The 26763-nt window shown below is 42.5% G+C and overlaps 1 protein-coding gene across 2 annotated transcripts in view; it reads right to left on the bottom strand.

The window, feature by feature from the left end:
• Window positions 1-26763, bottom strand: part of LOC147633522 (uncharacterized) — a 54428-nt gene that overhangs the window by 22706 nt on the left and 4959 nt on the right. For both annotated transcript variants that reach the window (XM_086806613.1, XM_086806612.1), the window contains exons 2-3: window positions 12846-13064; window positions 12498-12609 (exon numbers count right to left, since the gene is read on the bottom strand). In XM_086806613.1, coding sequence (XP_086662739.1) covers window positions 12498-12609; window positions 12846-13064 — 331 coding nt within the window. The remainder of the gene's footprint in view (window positions 1-12497; window positions 12610-12845; window positions 13065-26763) is intronic.

The following is a 26763-nucleotide window of genomic DNA, read 5'->3' on the forward strand; positions in this document are numbered from 1 at the left end:
ACCGATACATACTCCACCTTGGATCCCAGACGGGCCAAAGGTGGGTGACCTTTTTAAAAGGTGTCGCTCTTGCCCTGCAAAATTTTCCCGCATTTGTGGGTATGACTAGCTGACAAGTGATGCTCTTGAAGAAAGAGAATGTCATTAGAGCCTCCCACTAAAGCTCTCTGCAACTCCTCACAGAGAACTCCCTGCCTAGAGCAGCACTGCAAGTGACCCAATCCCTGACTATTCCAAGAGACCATCCACATCAAAGGGGTCTCACGGGGTGATATATGTTTGCACTGCCCTCCGCCCTGTGAGACTTAGGCAAGGGTTTGGATAGTGAGTAGTCGAAGTCTATCCTGGTGCACAGATGTCCAAGGTGTTCCCCGATCCTACGCTCCATATGTGCCCACCCCGCTCTAGCTCGGCTATATCCATAAACTGGGCTCTAGCTCAGTAGAGGTATCTGTAGGAGAGGGGGGGGGGACCGCCCCAACAATACATAAAGGTAGACGAAGAGAATCATCTCCAAACTCGAGCTCTCGAGTGTGAGAACTTCCTAGTCTATTATTACTTTAAAAGACATGACTAAGACTTAATACAGGAAGTAAAGACAATTAGAGTGGAAAGTTGTGTTGTTTGTATTGATACAAAGCCCTGTTTAAATAGGGGCTGAACGGGTAACATATGAAGAAGCACATCCCTTAGTGTAAGGATGTGACTCTACAATTAATAGTCATGTCCTTTGGACGTAGAGACGTGTCCCTTGATCAATAGATGTGTCCTTTGATGATGAACCATGTGACAGCGTGTGACTCTTCACTAGTGTCCTTTCATTGATTAAGAATAATTAGAGAGATTAAGTCACAATCGTGACATTCCCTCCCACTTGAAATAAGATCCAAGGGTATATAAGTGACTATTGTTGACTAAAGAACTCTTGAAGTGATTCTGGGTACTATTGTAGATCTTCATCACTTTGCCAAGTTGAATCTGAATCATCCAAATCTTCCATTGTACCAAGACTTCTGTAATAATCTTCTGTTGAGTTTCTTTCTGTCGTACATGAAGAATCTTCTCTTCTTTGAATTCACCATGTCGGCGACGTTGGTTAGGTTCTTGTTGATATTGTTCCTGAACTCGAATCATTTGATCTCAAACTTGAAGAAGAACATCTTGCATTTCTTGAGCTAACTGATCCCCTAATGCCACCTTGTGTTGAAGAACAAAGTTTGATGGCACAATTGTGTCGGACCATAAGCGGCTTGAAAAGGACTCATGCCTATTATTGTGCGATGAGAATTATTGTAAGCAAATTTCATCAATGGTAGATAATCTTCCCAAGATGCTAAGCGAGACTGAATATAATGTCTGAGCATCTCTTCAAGAATTTGATTAACTCTTTCAGTTTGGCTATATGTCTGTGGATGATATGCTAAACTGAACAATAAATTAGTGCCAAGTCACTTGAAAAGTGAAGTCCAAAAACGTCCTATAAACTTAGGATCTCAATTTGAAATAATGGACTTTGGCAACCCATGTATCTTGAAAACATACTGAAGAAATAATGAAGCAATATCCGAAGCTTGAGCTGTCTTCTTACACCGTGTAAAATGTGTCATTTTGGACAATCTATCGACCACCACCATTATCCGTGTATTACCTTTCGAAGAACAAGGTAAAGATGTATTGAAATCCATACTGATACTTTCCCAACGTTCATTTGATATTGGAAGTGGTTGAAGAAGACTAGCCAGAGCTTGTCTATTGGCTTTCATTTGTTGACAAAAGAAACATGTTGTAACAAACTTTATAACATCTTGCTTCATTTAAGGCCAATAATAAGAAGCTTTCAGCACTCTTCCCCTAATGATCACTTGTTTCCCGTCCTTATATGAGGCGAGTTTGTATTTAGCCCTTGTATTTAGCCCGTCGTGGTTGTACTTAGCCCTTTGTGCTTGTTCTTCTTTAACTAATTGAAGGATCTTTTTCCCGCGAAAAAAAAAAGAAGAAGCTGTCAGCAAATTGATATGTCTTGTTGACACTAGAATGAGCTCCATAAGAAACCTGATGATGTTCTTTCACCAAGAGTTTACGCATACTTGTGTTATGAGAGACACAAATGCGATCCTGATAATACAATAATCATTGATGAGAGAATAAGCTACATTAATCTTCAACTTAGGTAGACTGTGGAGTCATAACCACTTGAAAAATGTTTGCAAAATCTCAATTGTCTGCATAATGATCCACAAAAGTTGTTGGAATGGCGATTTGAACTGTAGAAATCGCCATTGCTAAGGCCTAAGGCATTCTGCTAAGAGCATCAACAACCACATTAGAAAGACCAAGAACATATTTAGTAGGCATATGGAAGTTTGCCAAATACTCCACCCATATGTCTTGTCGTGCATTCTATACGTCGAGGAATAATGATATGTCACAACAGAATCTGTTTCTAAAAGATAATGTTTCCAAGCTTGATAAGCATGAATGACTGACAAGAATTCCTTATCATATACTGGATAACGTGTTTGAATTGTTGAATGCTTATGACCGTCAAAGGCGATGGCGCGGCCCTTTTGCATGAGAACTGCATCAGTTGCAATATCAGAAGCATCTGTCATGACTTCAAAAGGAAGGTTGGAATCTGCGAATGCCATTATTGGGGTTGTTATCAAAGCAACCTTTAGCTTATCAAAGGCGTGAGAAGCATCATCTGCCCATCGGAAAGTAGGGGCTGACTTCAAAACCTCTATCAAAGATGCAACAATTTCTAAAAACTTAAAGACCTTCGTATGATAAAAATTGGCAAGACCCAAGAATGATCTAACATCATGAATATTTTGCGGTGTCGGCCAATCTTGAATAACTTGTATCTTCTTAGGATCAGCAGAAATGCCATCAGCTGAAATGATGTGTCCAAGGTACTCCAGTGATGTCTTGAAAATTTCACTTTTCTCCGGATTGACAAAAAGTGCATTATCTCATAAAACTTGCTTATCAATTGAAACACTAAATACCAGAATATCATCCCAATAAAAAATCACGAGCTTGTCCAAAAATGGTCGAAAAAGGTCATTCATGAGACTCATAAAAGTTGCCGGGGCATTGGTTAACTCGAAAGGCATTACCATATACTCATAATGTCCACACTTCGTGCAGAAGGTAGCCTTGTGCTCATCACCTTTACAAATACGGATCTGTTGATATCCGGACTTGAGATCAATCTTGGAAAATAATTTGGCATGAACCAAGTAATCAAATAATTCATCAATCCAAGGAAGGGGATATTTATTCTTGATGGTTAGTTTGTTGAGGACACGATAATCAATGCAAAGTGGAATTGACTTATCTTTCTTTTGCACAAGCAAAACTAGTGTACCAAAAGGACTCTTACTGGGACGAATATGACCTTTTTGTCCAAGAGCTCTATTCATTGGCGTTGAATTTCTTGGGATTCAGTAAAAGAGACTCGATATGGAGCATGAGTCGGTGGTGAATTGCCAGGAAGAAAATCAATCGGATGATCCAATAGGCGTCGATGTGAGATCCCTGTTCCCCACCGATCAACGGATTCGGGTACTAGCAGCGGAAGTAGCACTTCTCGCACGGAACAGGGGTCCCACATTCGGGGCCTCGTCCACGGATATCCGGACAAGAGACTAATCCGTCGGTTTTTCCAAAACCGAACCCGGAAAAAACTTCCCTTACCCGGAAAGCACGGGCGATTCCACCAGGATAATTTTTTACTCTAATGTAGTCAAGATCATTACTGATCACGCTGATCCAACTGCACCTATAAAGATACTCGGTCGGATCAAGGAAGAAACTTGCACTTGGATCATTGGGATCAACGCTTTTTTCCCCATCAAGAGGCACAGCCGTTGATTCCTATCCATAGAACAATTACTATCCGGGACTTACTTCATCTATCGTAATAACAGAAATTGAGTCTCGGTTTACGGATCCATCAGTCCAGCCTAACCCCATCCGATCCCATGGGTTAGCCAACCGCCCAACCACTGTAGTGATGGGATCCAATTTGGAATTTGGTTAGGTTTTGTCCCGGGTACCAAGGAAAAGAGTTCCAAGGCCCCCTAGCCGGAATTTCATGCAAACATAAAACTAGCCACACCACTTACACACCCAATATGAAAATTGTCTTTTTCTTAGCATCAGCTAACTTTAAAACAATCCTTTAATGAAACCATAGTACCACTGATCACAATCTCCCAATTTATCCAGTTGATTCATAATTTCCCATCATTCCTTCATCAGAGTATCTATGGCATCATTGGCAACTAGAACGCTCACCACCTGTCCACACAGAGGCCGTTTCCATAGTTCCTAGCCCATAATACTCGGCAATATAATCACTTATCAAGATGGACTCTCGTTGAAGATCAGCAAGATCAACCAACAGATCCATATAAAAGAGCCATGGACTCATCCGTTGAGGACCAGCAAGGTCAGTCAACCAGATCCATGCCCGGTTTCACAAAACAACTCTTACTCCTTGTTCCAATATCTTCCTCGACGCACGCATGGGTATCCTAGGCGACCCAGAGCCCGAGCACCGTATGGTCAGCACCCTCTAGGATCCTTCGCAGGTGACCTAGCGCTTCACTCATAGGCCGCTTCCTTGGTCCCTCATCCACCGTACCGGAAGCTCACCATTTTAATCGAACCGAGGCTGGTCAAGACCTCGGTCGACCTTGCTACGCGAGACGTCCTCCATTGACTCTCCGTCAGCAGTTGCAACTTTATCAGTTAGGTCTCCACGACCTTAACCACAAGACGGTCAAAATGCTTCCCCAGCATTCTTGACATAAAACAGCCATTTACAAACAACATTTACAAACAGTTTACAAATACAGTTTCTATATTAACTCTCATCTTTCCACATTATCCCTCATTAATCCACATTACTTATTCCACATTCCATGTATATGTGTACTCATCCAATCACCTCCTTTTCCATCTCTTCACTTCAGATTCCTTCACATCACATATCATATATTCACATCCATATCCACATCCATACATCCACATCCACATCCACATTCACATCCATACATCCACATCTACATGCTTATCTCCATTTTCACATCCTCATTTATACATCCACATCCCATATCCACATTCATACATACACATCCACATCCACATCCACATCCACATCCACATTCACATCCATGCATCCACATCTACATGCTTACCTCCATTTTCACATCCTCATTTATACATCCACATCCCATATCCACATTCATACATACACATCCATACATCCACATCTACATCCACATACATACATACATCCACATCCACATTCCACATTCACATCTATACATCCACATCTACATTCACATTCACATACATCCACATCCACATTCCCATACATCCACATCTATACATCCATATTCCACATTCACATCTACATTCACATTCACATACATGCATCCACATCTACATGCTTACCTCCATTTTCACATCCTCATTCATACATCCACATCCCATATCCACATTCATACATACACATCCATACATCCACATCTACATCCACATACATACATACATCCACATCCACATTCCACATTCACATCTATACATCCACATCTACATTCACATTCACATACATCCACATCCACATTCCCATACATCCACATCTATACATCCACATTCCACATTCACATCTACATTCACATTCACATACATCCACATCTACATTCACATTCACATACATCCACATCCCCATTCCCATTCACATCTATACATCCACATCCACATTCCACATTCACATCTATACATCCACATCTACATCCACATTTCCATTTACATCTATACATCCACATCTACATTCACATTCACATACATCCACATCCACATTCCCATACATCCACATCTATACATCCACATTCCACATTCACATCTACATTCACATTCACATACATGCATCCACATCTACATGCTTACCTCCATTTTCACATCCTCATTTATACATCCACATCCCATATCCACATTCATACATACACATCCATACATCCACATCTACATCCACATACATACATACATCCACATCCACATTCCACATTCACATCTATACATCCACATCTACATTCACATTCACATACATCCACATCCACATTCCCATACATCCACATCTATACATCCACATTCCACATTCACATCTACATTCACATTCACATACATCCACATCTACATTCACATTCACATACATCCACATCCCCATTCCCATTCACATCTATACATCCACATCTACATCCACATACATACATACATCCACATCCACATTCCACATTCACATCTATACATCCACATCTACATCCACATTCACATACATCCACATCCACATTTCCATTCACATCTATACATCCACATCCATTCACATCTATACATCCACATCTACATCCACATTTACATCTATGCATATACATCTTCATGCATATATCCATTTTCATGTTCATACATCCACACTCCCATCTCCATATCCACACATCCACATACATACATCCATTTTCACATTCCCATTTATATAACCCCATATACCTTCACATCTAATCTTTTACATCACATCCATTCTCGCCCTATCACAACCCATATACATCTTATCCTATCACATACACTTCTTACCTCATCCCCCCATACACATCTTAATTCATCTTATCACATCCTAACTTATTTCATAAGCATCTTATCACCTCTTATCACACCTCTTATCACATCCTATCACTTTCCATACACATCTTATCAATTCTTATCACATCTCATACACCTCTTATCACATCTTATCACATTTCATATCTTTTTTTAAAAAAAAAAGAGAATTCTTTTATTTGATATAAGATTTCTCTACACATTTATTTATACATAAATTCCATTTAAGGAGACTAACACTTTCGAAATTAAAATCAATCTTTTATGCATCTTCTTATGCATGATTTCAATTTGGTAGGGAATTATACTTTTAGAATAAAAGAATTTCTCTTATGCATCTAAGTTAAGCATAAAATCCATTTATGAGGAAAATCATACTTTTAGTATAAAAAGAATATCTTTTATGCATACCTATATGCATGAAATCCAATATGATAAAAGTAACACTTTTGATATAAAAATTTTTCCTTTATGCATACTTCTATACATGAAAATTAAAAATGATAAAAGTAACACTTTTGATATAAAAATTTTCCTTTATGCATACTTCTATGCATGAAAATTAAAAATGATAAAAGTAACACTTTTGATATAAAAATTTTCTTTTATGCATACTTTTATGTATGAAATAAAAATGATAAAAGTAACACTTTTGATATAAAAATTTATCCATTATGCATACTTCTATGCATGAAAATAAAAATGGTAAAAATAACACTTTTGATATAAAAATTTATCCTTTATGCATACTTCTATGCATGAAAGTAAAAATGGTAAAAATAGCACTTTTGATATAAAAATTTATCCTTTATGCATAATATTAAAATTCAATTTCTCCATGATTATAATGAAATTCTTTCAATTAATCTAGGATGATGATTCCTAGAATATGGTAGGAAGTCCTCTTTTTATGCTTTGAATGAAAATTTTTTATGCATAATTTTTATAAAAATTTTGCCATAGCTCCGCTGCTATGACTGATAAATCTCAATTTTTCTAAGGGATAAAGCTTATCATTAAGGAAATAATTAAAATGATTCTCTAATTGGATCCTTAATCCATAATGGATTGAATCATCAATATACATAAACTAAAAGCATAAGAAAAAGCCATTAATTTGGCCTCAAGCATAGCTTAATCTTGGGTTAAGGAAAAGCTTTATGAAAAGCTTGATTTGGATTGAGAATGGGTCATGAGTATGACCATTTCTTGAGTGAGAGAGAGAATTTACATAAGAATCATTAGAATTTAAACATAAATGAAAATTAACTTCAATAGCATTTATTAAATTATGTAACTCTTCACTACTATTCAAACTTCAATAGCATTTAAAAAAAACCATACCAATTAAACTTCTCAAGCTTGAGAGGGGTTGAGAAGAGAGAAACATTGAGAAATTATAGAAAGATGAATATTCACTAATTACCTTACAACTTGCTTGATTCTTTGTTCACGGTAAAGGCCCCCAACCAATCAATTGGTTAAGTATGTTGATGGAGCCACTAATGGGGATTGAAGAAAGAGGGAAGCTCCAAAAACTAGTGAATTATTAAATGAATTCACAGTTCTTGGCTTAGGTGGAGTAGAGTAACGATGCATAAACACTATCTATTTTTCAACAAGGGTGAGGCTTCTATTTATAGGAAAAATTGAGCTCCTAACCAAACAAACTGATTCTAGAATTTTCTAAATCAGTTTGGTCAATATTTGACCATTTTTAGGTCAGTTAAGCTAACTTTTTGGAACTAGACTTGAATGAGGAGAGAGGAGAGATGAAATATCTCAATTTTTATGAGTTTAAAACTCATTCAAGCATGTGAAATATGCACCTCCTTTAAAGAACTCCCCTTCCTTACCTATGTCATATTTTTAATATTGCTCATAGTTTTTTACTAATAAACCTTGTACATTTTCAACTCTTCATCTTATGTGAAATATGCACCTCCTTTAAAGAACTCCCCTTCCTTACATATGTCATACTTTTAATATTGCTCATAATTTTTTATTAATAAACCTTGTACATTTTCAACTCTTCATCTTATGTGAAATATGCACCTCCTTTAAAGAACTCCTCTTCCTTACATATGTCATACTTTTAATATTGCTCATAATTTTTTACTAATAAACCTTGTACATTTTCAACTCTTCATCTTATGTGAAATATGCACCTCCTTTAAAGAACTCCCCTTCCTTACATATGTCATACTTTTAATATTGCTCATAGTTTTTTTTTACTAATAAACCTTGTACATTTTCAACTCTTCACCTCATGTGAGCATTTACTCATTTTTGGGTATCTTCTTTTTCAAATTGGATTTATCTCCTCCCTACACATGGATTGATGCTATTGGTCCATAGGAACCTTAATTGGACCATAATCTAAAAATTTCTGAAAATCTAGACCCTTAGACTAAGGTCCTTTATACACATTTCCAATTAATTCCAATTGCACATTGGAAAGTTCTTTTTCAATTTCTGTTTCAGGGAAACTTATTTTAATAAGATGAGATAATTTTCTATCCAAAAATATTAAAAATCTGAATATTCTCTCTCTAGAATATTTTCTCTCTCTAGGTTAAAACAGTTAGAAACAAGTCTTTTATATTTCTGAAGAGGGATTGATTATAGAAGAAGATACTAGACATCAAAAAGGGGTTTGGGGGAGGAATCTTACAGTCGAGGAGGCAAAACTGGAGGGAGTTCCGCAAGAAACAAATCCAAATGTGGGGCAAAGAAGGGTTGAGCCAAATATGCCACCTTGGAATTTTAGTCAGACACCATCCCCTCTATATAAAAAACCATTAAGAGTGTTGAAGAACAACCGGCCTTTCGAATCCACCGCTTCTCCTGTAATGCGGACAAGGTTGGTGTGGAGAGTTGACCATGACCACCTTGGAGATCGATGTCTATACCATCTTTGATAAACTGTGAAGTGTGGCTGCAAAAATTGATGAGAGGGTCGCATTGACATAGCCATTGTTGATCCAAGATCATATTGTATCGGAATAAAGGCATAACCTCAAAATCCATCTTATCGCAATATTGGTAAATGTGAAAGGAAAGTCAAGGAGCCATAGCACTGCATTTAAACCCCGATCCATCTGCCAACTCAATCTCGTAAGTGTGGGGACTACGAGTGGTGCATATCTTCAATCATTGCACCATCACCGTGGCCACAAAATTGTGAGAGCAGCCGCTATCAATTAGAACAGTAATGGGACAGCCAGAAATTGAGCCAATTAGTGTAAACACCTGAGTGGACACGGAGACTGGAATTGTAGAGGCAAACTGTGTTTTAGTCACTGAGGTAATGTCACAAGCTTGTGCATGTTGGGATATGATCATAACATGCTTGCCTTTAGAAGTATCTGAAGATTGAACCTTAGACTTGTCTTCCGAGGTTCAAGGTTCCACGTTGGAGTTCTGCCGGTTACTGGGACGTTTAGGGCACTCGAACCAACGGTGGTTTCCAGAACAAATGGTGCATAGGCCTGTCTTCTGTTGGCCTGTAAAGGAAAACTGCTCCAGGTTACAGGATTGGCTGTGTCCAAAGTCTCATCCACGGTCTAATCCTCGTGGTTGATAAGACTGTTGGCGCCATAGTGGTCAGAAGACGACCCCTCTCGTTTGGCAAGGCTTTTGGAATGACTGCTGCTAAGAATTGGATCGAGGTTAAGAACCATCAAAAGGTTTAAGACCATCACGAACAAATTTATTACCATTGCCGAAATTAGAAGAGCATGGGTGACCTTGTGACAAAGATCCCCGAGGTGTCAATGGGATATCAACTATGCCTTCAACATAGCGAATGGAAGCCGCAAGGTCAGTCGAGTCATATTTGTGAAGATCCGTGTACAACGTGGAGATAAGTCCCTCGACAAAAGCATGTAGCTTGTATTCTAGGGACAATGTTAGAATCTCCAATACCAAGCTATAAACTGCGAGATATAAGAGGCCGATGATCTAGTTTGGGTCAAATTGCATAAGTGAGATCATGCTTGAAAATCTGCATTGGCAGGTATGAACTGCTTACGGATGACACGCTCGAATTCTTCCCATGTGCTGACGGTCTTCCCATCAGACAATCATTGTTGCCACTATAAGAATGCATTGTCTTTTAGCAAAGACGCGGGCGAAGGTAATCTTTTTTCCATCGGTAAGGTCCAGGGACTCAAAGTACAAGCGAAGCTTGTATAGCCATTGGTCAAAGATTCGCTTATTGCGTTGGCCAGAAAAGGACTCGGGAGGTTTAATGTCTGATTTCTTAGTTTTTGATGCTTATAACAAACGATAAATAACTTTTAGGTCATCGGCTTCTACCTCTGTGTCGGCGTCTGGAATTGGTGCGTCAATTGAAACCATCGAACTTGCAAGTTGAGAATGTCGGGATTGCATCTGCTGCATTTGTGACGTGAGAGTCTCCAAAGTCTTTTGGAATTGACTTTGCATGGCCGCCGCCATCTAGGTCTGTATCTCCTGCTGCCATCGGGTGAGAGTGGGTTCGTCCTCCAAGATTGGTTCATCCGCCATGGTAGGAGATGGAACTTGATTGCTATATTGCAGCTCCTATAGGCGATGTTGTGCCCTAGTGAGAACCATCACATGTAGGGCGAGTGAATGCCATGAAGTAAGGTCAGGCCGAGGCTATCAAGGAGGGAGCAGCAATAGACCATCCGGTGTATCAGGGGGGCGGGAGGGGGGGGGGGGGTTCAACAAGTACCATGGTCGGGCTAGGACTCCTAGGTATTGGTGCAAACATCCGAGGAGAATAGTCGGGTGTGGCAGCGCATACCGTAAACAAGGAAGGTGGTCCCTCTGGGTAGAGATCAAGCTCATGGATGAGGATTCCACACCGGAATGGAGAGGCCCATGTATGGATACCATTGCAAAAGTAAGATATAATGGTACAGGTATTCCTTACAAGTTGTCAACGCCAAGATCCACATGTCGTACTGGCGAGGCTCTGAAGTAGATGTAGCTACTTGTACTCGAAAGGTGCGAGGTGTGGGGTTAGGTATGGGAGAAGGCACTGGAGTTGTCGCCGGAGAGGGTGCCCGAGGAGAAGAGTCCTGAATGTAACTGAACTCGTAACTCCCTTCGGCCATAAGCCACTGCAGTAAAACCCTAAAGGGGATTCACTGGAAGATGGTGAGGTGTGTCCAGTAAATGTGAGTCGGTGTGTTCAGCCCGTAAAAGGTAATGTTTGCTCTCGATGAATGTTGTGGTATTGATGTTGCAAAAATTCCGGCTGAATTGGTATGTTGCAGGAAACTAGCCATAGTTGTACCAAGGGAATCCGCCTGTGAAGACACACGAGGAGATCGTTGACAAGACACCACACTTCGGAAAAAAATACGCTTAGTGTTGCCAGAATGGGGGTGCCAAGATGCGGCCGTTTTGAGGCTCACAGCTAGCCATCATTTTTTTTAAATAGAAAATTTAGGGGGGAAAACTAAAATTGGGCAAAATTGAATGGGGCATTCTCTCCCACTCTTCCATACAAACCTTTCTATGGCTGATTTTAGGGTTTTTGATTTTTAGGGTTAGGGTTACGGTTTTTTTGGATGTGGGCATCCTGCAAGTTGGAAGTCTGAATGTAAATGCATGAAATTGGACGCGGTCTAAACCATATTATATACAGCACTTGTCCCATTGCTATTTAACTTTATCCATCTTAAACTACACATCTGGAAAGAAGTACAAAAATAGCTTCACTTGACTCCCTGCAAATAATGATGGAAGAAAATGCACTACCCAAAACCATTCATCCTTTTTCTTTAAGGTTCACTCCTAGACTACTAAAAGATGGAACCTATTTGAAGCTCTTAACATACCTTTCTCTGTCCTTTTGATCATGCCAGATGCACCAATTATGTCACCAATATCTAGGAAGCCCTTCAATTGCTCATACTTGCCTTCCGGAAGCACGTTTTTCTCACAATAGAGCTAAAAAAACAATAAATTTCAATAAGGTGATCACTAACCTTCCTTTGTCCACTTGATATGCAAAGAGAATCAGCCACTTGAACATTTAAAAGAAAGTGATCATGGACACACACGCACACGCACACGCACACATATAATTGAAGCAAGCCAATTAAGTATCCTATCATAATATATAAAGCAGTCGTATCAAGTTCAACTTTGCATGCAAGAGGAAGATAGTGGATTTTGTAGTGTACCTGAATGGAACCTGATCCATCCCTTAGAGTCAGAAATGTGAGCTTTCCGAACGCGCGGCGTGCAATGATCCTTCCTGCCACAGACACAAAATCCGCCTCCTCATTCGCTTCTTCTCCATTCATCAGCTCTCTATAAAGGTTTTGCAGCTGCAAAGCAGTATGGGTCCTTTTCCATGAATATGCATAGGGCTCGTGTCCAGTGGCTCTCAAGTCTTCAGCCTGCATATCCAAAAAGCATCATAATCCATTAATACTAGGGAGCTTTGTGCACAAGAGATTAAAAACAGGACAAACACATAAAATGCATGGATCAAGATAATTTGAAACCCAAGAGCTCACACAAAGTTGAAACACTTTGATGTGGACCGCTACAAAGTGTATGACAATTACCCGCCCTAAATAGAAAAGATAAAGCTGAAACAAGTGGAGAATCACAAAAACCAGCCCTGGAAGAAAAAAAAATACTTAGAAAACAAGTGACATGTCACATTAACATACCCTTTGCTGTGAGAGAGAGAGAGAGAGAGAGAGAGAGAGAGAGAAAAGAAATAAAGTTATATTAATGTCTACAAAAGGCCAAAGTGACCTATGAGACCAAAAGATTATATCACATCCATGGAATACATCATCATGGGTACTAAAAATAAAAGAAAGGAACAAGAGCTGAAATGCCAAAGCTGATCCCAATACAAAGAGCGTCAAGCTCTCACATCACCCTAAAATATCCCGCATAGGGCACTCCATCATGGTACCCAATGTAGCAAAGCTGAACGCTGAACCAGCAGAAGAAATTCCTATGGTGGTAGGAAATGATGGCTCTAATCCTTCTGTGGTGACGCGAGCGTGGGCGGGGGCCACAAGGTCGGGGCCGTCGGGCTCTGCATACGTTGATGGCTGTGTCTAGTGTCACTGCTTTCGGTCGGGCTCTTGCATCAACCTGGAGGTCAAGTGTACTGAGTGGATCGCTCTCGGAGCTCTGGTCTGGAAGAAGTCAGTGGGAGCTCTTTGTGCTGCTGGTCCTCGGGTTGGGTGCAGCTGGACTCCCTGTGCCTGCACAGCTCCAGAAGGAAGAGCCCCAAGCATCTCTGGTCTAGAAAATCCATGAACCTAGAAAGTGGTCCAAATCCGTCTTACAAGAGGTAGTGGAACCTCCCCCTAATCTCATAGTATTATGTCTACGAAGGACCCAAAGGGTCTATCAGACCAAAAGTAATACATGTGATCTGAGGGTAACTGTATGCCAACAAAACAAAACATGTGATCTGAGAGAGAGAAAGAAAGAAAGAAAGTTATATTAAACGTCTTCAAAAGACCCAGTGGGTCTATGAGACCAAAAGTGATACAATAGTGTCCATGTCATCTCATCATAATAGAAACGAAAACAAAGACGAGAGCTATGAGCTAAGAATGTCAAATCCGAGCCATATGATACAAAGTGGGACCATCATACAAACTATGGAGCTAACCCCCGCCACCCCCCCACCCCCCGGTAGGGGGAGGGGGAGGGGGCCATCAAGGATATTGAGCATGGGGTTAGCCTGTAGAAGGCTCTGCATCTCTGCCGGGTGTGGGAAGGTGGCTCTGTGCCTCTCCAAGATCTCCTCAAGCTGGGGCTGATGTCTGAGAGAGAGAGAGAGAGAGAGAGGGGGGGGGGAAGCAAAAATAGAGGTATTTTTATGTCTACAAAGGACCCAAAGGGTCTATGAGACCAAAAGTAATACATGTGATTTGAGGGTAACTCTATGCCAACAAAACATGAAAAGGGAAAATAACTAGCTACCCAAAGAGTAGGACTTATGCACTACATGGGTCTTGCATGTCCTACACGTACAATGTGATCTACCCAACTAGGCCATGTGCCCTCATCCAATAATCATAGCATCCTCCTCCATGACAAATCGCAGACTATGATGAAGTTCACCTTTTGTAGTCCATGTCTCCATTGTATGTCTTGGATCTTCAACTGACTAGTGGAAGGTCTCGATCCCTAGGGCAGGGATGTCTAGCTCCCAAAGGGATCGGGCTCTTTCTCTAGTTACTCCACGGATGCATGGGGCTAAAGAATCTCATGCTATGGTATGTGGATGGCCTGTATGATCCCTTTGTCCATGATGGGCTTGAGTGACCTCCTTTGTCACAAGCTGAGGTAGTCTAAAGAAGTCTCTAATGGTGTCTTAGATCTTCAACCAATGGGTTGAAGGTCCCGAGGGCCGATCTCTAGGGCAGGGGAGTCTAGCTCTCAAAGGGATCGGGCTCTTTCTCTAGTGACTCCACAGATGCATGGGGTTAGAGGATCACATGCTATGGTAAGTTGATGGTCTGTATAACCCTTTTGTCCATGTGGGAGTTAAGTGACCTCTTCCATCTCGCAGGCTGAGGTAGTCTAAAGAAGTCTCTAATGGAAGTCTAAGTCACATCTTGAGGTAGTCTAAAGATGTAAATCGGGGTGGGCAAGGGTTTCATAAAACACTTCACCATTAATGCAATTAAACACGTCCATAAGCTAAGCAAATGGTGGGACTTGCCATAGCACCTTTCACAGGTAGTCTATGAGTTGAGATATTTTTAGAGATGATGAAGTTTTTGGGGGGGACCACCTTTTATATTGGGACATGTGGTAGGGCTGTGGATCAAAGTGAGACAAGTGGCCTCACACTTGTCACCTCAGCTCTCCACTTGTCATTATAGCTTTTACTTGCAATTGTAGCTCATGAGAGTCCCAAATCTATAAATTGGAGCCCTCTCTCTTCATTTGAGCAGGCTCTATTGCTGCAAACTAGCCTCTACCATGTTGGTTGCTCACATTCTTGTCTACAAGTACTATGGAGAGTCTCTACACTACTTCACTTTCCTCTACAAAAGGATGCCTTGCTGTACCAACCATTGTACTTACTATACCAACCATTGTACTTGTTGTACTGCCACTGTATACCAGCGATTTTCCTTTTTGTAAGGCATATATGGCCAAGGGGAGGAGACTCCAAACTCACCCACGGTAATCTCATAAGGCACTAATGGCTTACTCCGGATCATGCATGAAAGCATCATCTTTTCTATTCTATTACTTTACTGTACAAACACAGAGGAGCACCCTCAAGAGAGTGTTTCTCATTAATTCACAAAACTAAAAACAATGGAAAAAAATATATAGATGTAAATGATCTAGCTATTAAAGCTGATGGCAGTCATTTAAGGATTGGCGAAATGATCGTCAGAAGTAGTAATAGCTGTCAATTGGGCATGACTAGAAAGCCAATCGATTGACAGACGTGGCAATACTTATCAATCGATTGATGGACGTAGCAATACTTGTCAATCGGGGATGAGTAGAAAGCCAGTCGATTGCAATCCAAAGTCACCAAAGAGCCCAAAATCTTGTCCATTCAAAAGAAGGAGCCAATCTTGCTAGCCTCATCTCATATGTGCCAAAGATCCGAATGTTTTTGGAGAAATGTGTACCAAGAAATCTTTGCAAAATCCAATACAGCGCCATAGCAAGTGCTGGATGGTCCATTACAGCATGAACACCTTGGACATCGAGCAGTAGTAATCTTTCTTTTTGCCAATAGGAGTACTCCTGCAATACATCTCCAGAAGAATACTCGTTGTTTTAATGGCCGTTTGCTTTTCCATACTTTCTGCAAAGTTTGCTTCCAACCATTTTGCCAACTTATTCATATGCCATAACATGTTTGCATGCTCCAAGAACCAAGGCCACGGAATGATCAATCTATAGACTCTTGTTGTGTAGTGATTTGTGAGAAAGGAAATTTTACTGGAACAAGTCTCGTGTCTTTGTAATTTCCAATCTTCCAGTCTGTTGTGTTGAGAGTCATGTAACACATTCGAAGGGCTGCAATTGGGTTCTAATTTGCTGCCATGAAAGTCTCTAGTGCATACCCAAACCCCATCTTCTTTGAGCCGATAGGAAAGATAAAACATGCCCCTTAGGGAATATGACATCTTGCACAATACATATTCCTTTAATAGACAAGAAATAAGATGGTTGAGCTATTGTAATCGCCAACCAAGCAACAAAATCTCTACTGCAATGTATATTTTCATGCCTCAATGAATTCCCCATCTCTAGAGGCCTTCCACTCGGCAATCAATCTACTTGTGTATGGGCAGCCAGGAATTTTGTTGTGCACATATCCACGTGGAATATCCCAATGTTGTAGCTACCATTTGCCAAATGAGCATGTTCGAAACTTTGTACGTATTGCTACTACCATGCATGGTTGTATCTCATACTGGTACGAACCTATTCATACCGTACGGTTCCGTACGATATCGTATGGTACGAGTCCCCCCCCCCCAACTTGAGGAAAAATCCCAAATGCTCGACAAAAAATAGAAATCCTACTCAACGAAGATCCCAAATGCCCGCAATACTTCGCAACTTTCGTGTCCATTCAGCATTTCATATGGGGTTGCTGAGAGATCAAAAAAATTGGGCAAGGTAGACTAGTAGTGTACACTTGATTGGTAGGATGAGGAGAGAATCTTGCTACATCACTTAGAGATCCCTGGTATAGGTAGGCTAAGTATGCTTGGCATATTCTATTCCCATATATTCATTACATATATTATCTATGATTTGTCCTCTAAGGACAAAACCATACTGTCCTGAATGCAGACCCCTATTCAAGATCGTTTTGATCCTAGCAATTATCATCTTAGTGATTAATTTATAGATCGCAAGCATCAATGTAATACGTTGCCAATCACAAATATTTGGACACACTTGTTTTTTCGGCACCAATTTAACTAACCCTTCTTGCCAAGGGATGGCATAATATCCTGTAATCATGATTGATTGATCATAAGCAAGAGTGGTTATTTCAGTATTTCTCAAAACTGAAGAAAGAAGTCCACAATTAAACCATCCCAACCTAGGGATTTCCATCGACCCAATGATTGAACTGTAGTGCTGAGTTTTAATTCTAAAAAGGACCTTCAAGATCTTGCACTTCTTGTACATTCATGATTTCATCCACATGAGAAACCAGCTCAGCACGAGCACTAGAAGCGCTATCTATCAACCGAGAAGGTGTTGCAAAAGAATGCTAAAAATGAGTAACACTTTCTTTCTCCAACTGCATAAGGTTTTGTGTCCATTCACTGTTTGGCATGTGTGTGTATGTGTGTGTTGCAAGAGTGTGTGTAGTGAGTTTGGCCGTCCCCTATACCTATCGTCGCTTGTACCTGATGGAAAGAGAGTCGTCGCCTACACTTGTCGTCGCATGTACCTACTGGAGAGAGCCATCGCCTGTATTTGCTACAGAAAGGGCTGAATGTTCCTGCTCGCAATCGTCTTCCAAAGGGCTTCACCTGTACCTATTTTTTACATAAAAGCATGGCCTGAACTGAGTTCTCAACAAAGACAACACCTCTACTCACCAAAATCCGCTCTATGGGCGGATGGTGGAGTCTATACCCTTTGCTTTCCGAGTTGTATTCCACAAAAATACATTTTACCACCTTATCATCCAGCTTACTCCGTTGTTATTCAGCACAAGAGCATAAGCAAGACAACCAAAAACATGTAAATGAGCCACATAGGGCTTCCTACCATTCCAAGCTTCATAAGGGGCAATTGTCTACAAGGCCTTGGTGGGGCATTCATGTTACATGCGGAAGCTCTGGGAGTCTTCTTTCAGCCCTAAACACATCCTGGAACATACTGATGCAAAAATACATTGTGGGATACTGGGTAGGAGATCATCCTTAAAAATGTTTGAATGAGGAAGGAGATCTGCCAACTGAGGGACTGAAGATGATGAGACAGCAGTTATCGATGAGATAGAAGCTGTCTGAGCATAAATCAATGCTCCTTCTGCTCCCTTGCACATAGCTCGTCGGGCCTGGAGATGAGAAATCATAGGAACGCCAAGAATGCTTCTATCCTCCCGAATCATGACAGGCTCAAGAAAACCTTTAGAGATGATAAAGGTGTCCTACCCCCAATTGGGAATAGGTTCATACTGACGAAACCACTGGATTCCTAAGATCATGCCACATCCCAAAAGAGGAGAGACAATGAAATCTCGCTAGAATGAGGCCTTTTGAACTTGAAAAGAAAACTGTTGTGCCTGTTGAGATATGTGGGTGCGAAGACCAAGTGTAAACCCGTCTACCTCCAAATGATAGGGCACTAAGGTACAGCTCATGTTGGTAGCCAACTGGGGAGAGATGGCATCCTCAGAACTGCCCATGTCAAAAAGGATGATGAACTGTCAGTCCTTGGCAGAGCCATAAGCTCGGATTAGGCTTTTCTGTGTGGTTGTTGCCTCACCCTCCTGCTTAGCATCAAGTACCGCGGATGGCATGGAATGCATAGAAGGTAAGATCTGAACTCCATTGGTGGTAGCAGGCGGGTCTGAAGGAGTGGGAGATACTGCGGCAACTGTAGCAAAAGGCTCTTTGGAGGCTTGCTCCACTTGTCTTTTTGGACAATCCTTCTTACCATGCCCAATGGTATGACAGAAAAAACGTCTGTTTTCTGACTGATACCTCTTTTGCTCCTCTGGAGGAAGATAACCTCCAGTAATGCCTGCTTGAGCCTTTTCCTCAGGGGTTTTCTTAGGTTTGGATTCCTTACCCTCTGAACTAGAGCTAGGACTAGTGTCTGTCTTAGTGTCTTTAGAAAATGAATTACCCTTCCCCTGTTGGGGTTTGATACTGGACTGTGATGACTGCTTGGGCTTGCCTCCGTTCATCTTCATTTCTTCATTTTGAGCTAGAGTCAAAGCCCGGTCATATGTACTTGGTTCAAAGTTACGAACTATGAACCGAATGTTGAGTCCAATCCACGAATGAATTGCTCCATCTTAGCCTACGCAAATAACCCTAATTGCTGTGCTAAAGTAATAACCTTACCGGAAAACTGAAGCGCTTGGGATCCGTTTTGTCTGAGTCCATAGAACTCATCTTTCAGACTGGTCATGTACAGGGGCGGGAGAAATCTGGTCTTCAGGTCGTGGACAAAGATGTTCCAATTGAAGGCTGTGACACCTGTGGCCTGGTCTGTATGAATACTAGACCAATGCTGCCACCAAGTGACTGCCTCACCAGTGAGATGGGGAGCCGCTAAGTGGACTTTATCTTGTGGGTCCGTGATCCTAGCTAATGGAAAATGAGCATTAAACTGATGAATAAATTGATTAACTGATGAATGATCACACTTACCATCATACTTACTGAAGTTTGGTTGACTGCAAATGACGGTGGTTGATGCTGCTGCGGACTGCGGGCTGGTGACACCTATGACTGGGGAGACTGAGGAGAGCTACTGATACCTCAAGCGTATGGCCTCCTTTTCCCGTTGGTACTCAAGTAACATATGTTCTCGATCAAGCTCCTGTTGGTGTTCTCGAGCAGTGAGTTCAGCCTGACACCGGTCTTCGTCGATCCTGCGTTGAGCTTCCTCATAGTCCCGTCTTTCTACTTTTTCTTCTTTCCTTCGGGCCTCATTCTCTCTCCTTTGTTGTTCCATTTGAAAGAAGAGGGAGATGTAGTCGGGTGCTGTTGGAGGCGGAGGGGGACGTGCTACTGCTGCCTCCAAGAGTTGGAGACCCTCCATGAGCAGTTGGTTCTGAGCTCTAAGAAGAGCTATGGTGTCTGCTATAGGCGGAAGAACATGGTCTCCTTCAGGGGAGACGTCTTCCGGCTGATAAGTACTCTCTTCTGTAGACATGATGCTGAAGTCCGTGGTCGTGCCGGAACGCAATCTAACCATCCAAGGATGCCCCCACGCTAGGATACAGTGTGTGGACAATCTGAATCTGATACCAATGTGATATGCAGCGGAAGTCTTTGTATTGGAAGATCCTGTCACACAAATGCTCACACTGTCTTCTGTATCCTGAGTTTCGTGAGTTTAGCAATCCATTTTAATACTTCAAACTTTAAAGAGATGAGAGAGAGATATATGACAACTGTACACCAGATTGGGTCCCAAATTACCCACTGAAGGGCCCCCTATCCCGATAACGAGATAGTATTTGCTTTATTACTTAGAGAGAATGACTGTGGACTGTAGATAAGCCAAACGCAAGATCTCGGAGGATAGGAAGCCTAACTGAACTATACACGGCTGTAGAAACACCTCAATGAACTGATCTCGAGCCTATGCACTCTTCCCAAGGGCATAAGGAAGGGCTGCACACCTGAGGCTGAGAAAGGACTACGGTGGACTGTTCTAAGCTATGTAACTATGCTGTAAATAAATGCTTATGAATGATATGTTACCTTCACCAGATGACTGTTGCATGTATGGATGATGCACAGAAGGCAAAATACTATTGTAGAACTGATGCTGGACTGAAATGCAGACTGCAGGGCTGAAACGCACTGCTGTACGGCTGTAGATCTACAAACGTGAACCTGAACAGCTGCTGGCCAAGGTAGATGCATAAACGCAGATGTAAACTGCTGTCTTGGGGCCTGGCAAAAGAATGTATGCAGGCGCCTAAGAGCTGAGCAGATGGCTGGACCTGAACTGCTGCGTTTTGGCAAAGATGGCTGCGTTAAGGTACAATAGTTGCGCCTGCTGACTCTGGGGCTACTGTATGCTGAATAGACTACAAGAAGGGGCTGCGTTAAGCTGCAAGGAAGGCTGAAAGCACAAACACAAGCTCCAAAGGCAGGGACCAGTCTAGGCTAAAGGCAGGGAATGCTCCTAGTGCTGAGAAGGAAGGCGCCTAGCTTACTGAAGGCTGAATGGTCTTCTAAGCACCATGCATGCCTATTTATACTAGATAGGGGTTGGTCAAGTTGGCTGGTCATAATTTAATAAACTTTATGTTTATAAATGGCATTAAATGCTAATAAAATATCATAAAATATTAAAAAAATACTGGATAAATCCTAGTAAATTTCCTAAGGCTTCTGAGATGTTCTAAATGATGCACAGGCATATGAATGCATGTTATGCAAAATGCAGAGTGCTTTCTGATGCAAACCCTAAGGCTTCTACTGACTCTACATGCATGAATGATTCTCTCCAAGTGGGTTAAGGGACTTGACTGACTGACTGATTGACCCGCTAAGGCTGAGGAATGACCTATGTAGCTCGTGCGCCTGACTTATCCTGGACTGAGGATGTACAATGGGATCACGGCGTACGACAAATATCATCCTACTGGATTCTAATAATGTACAAATGTTGCACTGCTGATGATGAGCCAGTTTGTCACCATGCACTGAGTGCGGAGTGCATGTGACATGTTGATGCCTCGATGTGCAGTATAAGTGACCTCGTGATGTTCTTTCACCAAGACTCTTCATGAGGTACACAAATACGATCCTGATAATATAATAACATCCACCAATGTATATGCTCCATAAATCTTCAATTCTAGAGGAGTTGCATTCTGAGAATTGAGAATTCGAAATGCATTTCCAAAAACACGATCCTTTGAATAACAATCCTTAAAACTTTGAGGTATATCCATTTCAACTATAGAAATAGCCAAGACCGAAGCTGGCGACATACGACCGAGAGCATCCACAACCACATTGGTAAGACCAAGAACATACTCAATTGTCATATGAAAATTAGCTAAGAATTCAACCCAACGCGCTTGCCTAGCATTCATAACTGGCTGCGTGAAGATGTATTTCAAAGAATGATGATCTGTTTTCACCACTGAATCCGCACGAAGGAGATAATGTTTCTATGCACGATAGGCATGAACAATAGCCAAAAATTCCTTGTCATATACTAGGTATCTTACTTGAATCGCAGAGTGTTTATGCATAGAAACATGGGACGGGGAACGGGGACGGGGACGGGGACGGGGAACGGGACGGGAACGGGGCAAAAGGCCGTCCCGGGGACGGTGGAAAAAACGGCAATCTGAAAACGATTGTTTTTTTGCAAATTTTTTTAACACACTTGATTTACACTTAGAAACCAAGACATTAAGCACAAAATTGCACCAAAAAGAGGAGAAAATTGAAATGCATAGTCGTATTAGCAAAAAACTATAATGGGGCGCCGATGGCGTGATAAACAAAAGTGAGTGTACAATGATCAATCTAAACAAAAATGCCAAATGGCATAATGAAAGGCCCAAGGAGGGTGTACACTCAAGGCAAAATGACTAAGTGCCAAGATACAAGACTCAAGAGTCAAGAGACTAGGCAAGAGGGTGAAAAGGGTGAAGATCAATCGTGACCTCCTCGGTGAAGTCCTCCATAGGCTGGTCCTCAAGTGGGAGGGGAGGGGGAGGTGGGGGGGACAATGCCTCGGGCACAACCTCAAGCTCCTCTAAAATCTCGGCCCTCTGCTGATCAGAGAGATGTGGGTCCTGCTGTGCCTGCTCCCATTCGGTGAAAGGATCTGCCTTCTTTGTCAAGCCCTTGCAAAGCATTCGCAAGTTGGCACTGACAAACACCAAATCATTTGCACGCTGTACACCAAGGCGGTTCCTCTTCTTAGAGGCAATGTGGCTATAAACTGACCAGAGTTGCTCTAGGCAACTGCTACTGCAAGCCTGTGAGAGTACGCGCACAGCAAATTCATGCAACTTTGGAGTTTCCGCACCATAATCCTCCCACCAAAGTGCAGACCCTACCTTGAAGCGGTCCGCCTGTGCATCTGCCAAACCAAAAGCCCCCCGCTTCTCTCTATAAATCTGCAATTGGTCCTTGATTGTGCGGCGATCCTCCTCACTAGTGTAAAGGCGATCCAAGGTTTGTCGAAGGCCTTTGCTCACCTCTTTGTCCTTGTGTTGCCCTTTGCCTTGAAACTCAGGATCAACAATGTAGGCAGCAGCATGGAGGGGAGAGTGGTAGGCTTGCCACCTTTTCAAACATAGGGATTTGACCTGTTTATAGTGAGGCTTGACTTTGAACATTGCTTTTAGCTTCTCTGTCATGCGATCCATTGCCTCATACACTTTGCCAATGCATGGTTGAGTGGAATCCACCACCCTAAGGAGATCAATAATCGGTTGCACCATCTCCACAAGCGCCTTGGCCTCCTCCCACCATGCCGCATCATCCGCCCTTTCCCTGCAAAATTTGCCGACCGTCGTGGAAGCCTCTGAAGTGCGTGCAAACTCATCACTGAGGAAGAGTCCCCTCAATGCCCCGCTACATGTACACAAGCGGCCTAGCATGAGAAAGTTGAATGCAAACCTCGTCTCGGAATACTTAAGAAGAGAGAGGCTTGACTTCTTGGAAAACTCGTGCTGCACCCTGTGATGGTTGAGGACAAAGGTCACTATTTTGTTGGCACCCTCAATGACAGGTGCAACCCAATCCAAGGCCCCTATGTCTTTGATAAGGTTGTTGAGGCAATGGGCCATGCAAAAGCACACGGTGATGCGAGGATAGGTTGCTTGGAGAATTGTCCCCGCCGCCCTATTTGCCGGTTCTCCATCCGCACATATGGCAATGACATTCTCCGCCCCCACCGTCTCTAGTGTTGTTGCCCACTCCGCAGCAAGTATCTCGGCACTCTTCCCCGTCCCGGAAGCATCATGGGAGTCGACAAAGTATGTCTCCCCTCGTGAGTAGGCAACAACTCCATGGATGGAGCGCTTTCTAGTGTCACTCCACCCATCAACGACGAGGGTAACACCATTTTCAGCCCATTGCTCTTTCATGTGGTTGGCCGCCACCTCCACGCTTGCCTTCTCCTTGTCAAGGAGAGAGGTGCGGATGGTCTCCGAAGAGGGGGGAACATAAGAGGGTCCATACTCCGCTATCAATTTGCACATGGACCGAAAGTATGGAGATCTATCCAAAACACCATATGCAAAACACAAACAAAATTCAGATTTTTACCATCATTTAGTCTTTTAAGTTTTAGTCTTTAAAGTTTAAAGTTTAGAGCATGATATTTGAATTTTGAATAGTACATGAGCATAGTGCCAAGGACTTACCGTGCCGCCCGAAATGCTATGTGGTCATGAAAGAAGAATCGTGCCACCGCCATGTCCACCTCCTCTTTCAATTGAGGGTTCCAATTCTCATCAAGCGTACTTTGGCGTCCCCGGGAAGCGGATGCCTCTCTTGATGAACGAGGTACATGCGGCGTTGATGTCCTCACAAAGGATGTGGGGTCGACGGCCACTTGAGGATTGCGTTTTGCCAACTCGGCCGCCTCATAAACCACAAGCTTTTCAAGGAGCTCCTTCTTCTTCTCGGCCGAAACCTCCTTGCAAAATTGCACTTCGTTGCCGGGCTCATGCAAGAAGTGAGCACGCACTTTGTGGGCACCGCCGGTTCGCTTGTAGCCGCAAAGCTTACATACCCATGGTCTTGAACCACCCCCTTGACCGTATTGTGAGCACTCTACCTCATCCCACCAACTCCATCGATGTACGGCGGGCCTCCTTCTTCGTGATGGAGCGGGTGTTGAAGTAGTGGAGGCGGCGGCGGACCCGGGTTGAGGAGAGGAAGGGGTTTGAGAAGAGGATGCCATAGTGATAGACTCTAGAGACTAGAGTAGAGCTTGAGATGGATGGTAGAGCTTGAGAAAGAGTCAAGATGGAGAATTGGGATGGAGATGTTGGAGAAGGAGAGCTTGGACAATGGAGAGGGTGAGCTTGGAGAGGGAGAGCTTGGATGTTGGAGAAGGAGAGCTTGAAGAGGGTGAGCTTGGAGAGAGAGAGCTTGGATGTTGGAGAAGGAGAGCTTGGAGAGGGAGAGCTTGAGCCTTGAGCCTTGGGTCTTGGAGAGGGAGAGCTTGGAGAGGAGATGGCTTGAGGAGAGCATGGAGGTCTCTTATATAGAAGAAGGGGAGCCATGTGGGAGAGCTTCAGCCATGCGCATCACCAAACGGCTAGGAGAGAGAGCCGTTGAAGCCCCGCCCAACGGTCAAAAACTGCGCAACGGCCAGTTTGACCGTTCCCGTACGGACAGGGAACGCCGTTCCCGGAACGTTCCCGGGACGCGTTCCCGGCGTCCCCGTTGCGCTTCCTGGCTGCCGTCCCCGTTCCTCCGTCCCGCGGGCGTCCCGCCCCCGTCCCAGGCGTTCCCCGTCCCTAGGGTCCGTTCCCCCCGTCCCATGTCACTATGTGTTTATGACTGTCAAATGCAATAGCACGTCCTTGTTGCATCAAGACGGCACTAGTGGCAATATCGGAAGCATCCGTATAAACATCAAAGGGGAGAGTAGGGTCAGGAATAGCCATGACAGGAGTTGTGGTCAAAGTTGTCTTTAAACTTTCAAAAGCTTGAGTTGCGTCTTCAGTCCGCTTGAATGCAGGAGCGGACTTTAAAGTTTTGTAAGAGGAGCAGCTATTTCTAAAAATCGATGAACCTTTGCGTGATAGAAGTTGGCAAGTCCCAAGAAAGAACGAACATCATGGATGTTTGTGGAAGTTGGCCAATTGACAATAACCTGTATTTTCTTTGGATCCACAGAAATACCATCAACTGAAACATGATGTCCGAGGTACTCTAAGAATGTCTTGAAGAATTCACTTTTGCCTAGATTAATGTAAAGAGCACTGTCACGAAGCACCTGGAAAACGATCTTAAGATGTGCCTTGTGGTCATCCATATTACGACTAAACACCAAGATGTCGTCAAGATAGATAATAACAAACTTGTTCAGAAAAGGACGAAAAAGATCATTCATCAGAAATGTTACAGGGGCATTGGTTAACCCGAATGGCATAACCAGGTACTCATAATGACCATATTTTGTGCGAAAAGCTGTCTTATATTCATCACCGTCGCGAATGTGAATCTGATGATATCCAGACTTAAGATCAATTTTGGAGAAGACCTTTGCATGGAGTAATTGATCAAACAATTCATCAATGCGCGGAAGAGGATACTTATTCTTGATAGTCAACTTATTAAGGGCGCGATAGTCGATGCAAAGGCGCATAGAGTTATCCTTCTTTTTCACCGAAAGTATTGGAGCTCCAAAAGGGCTTTTGCTTGGTCGAAT

Source organism: Cibotium barometz, chromosome 12 (genome assembly GCF_041138505.1).
Source record: "Cibotium barometz isolate CiBa-2024 chromosome 12, ASM4113850v1, whole genome shotgun sequence".
NCBI lineage: Eukaryota > Viridiplantae > Streptophyta > Polypodiopsida > Cyatheales > Cibotiaceae > Cibotium > Cibotium barometz.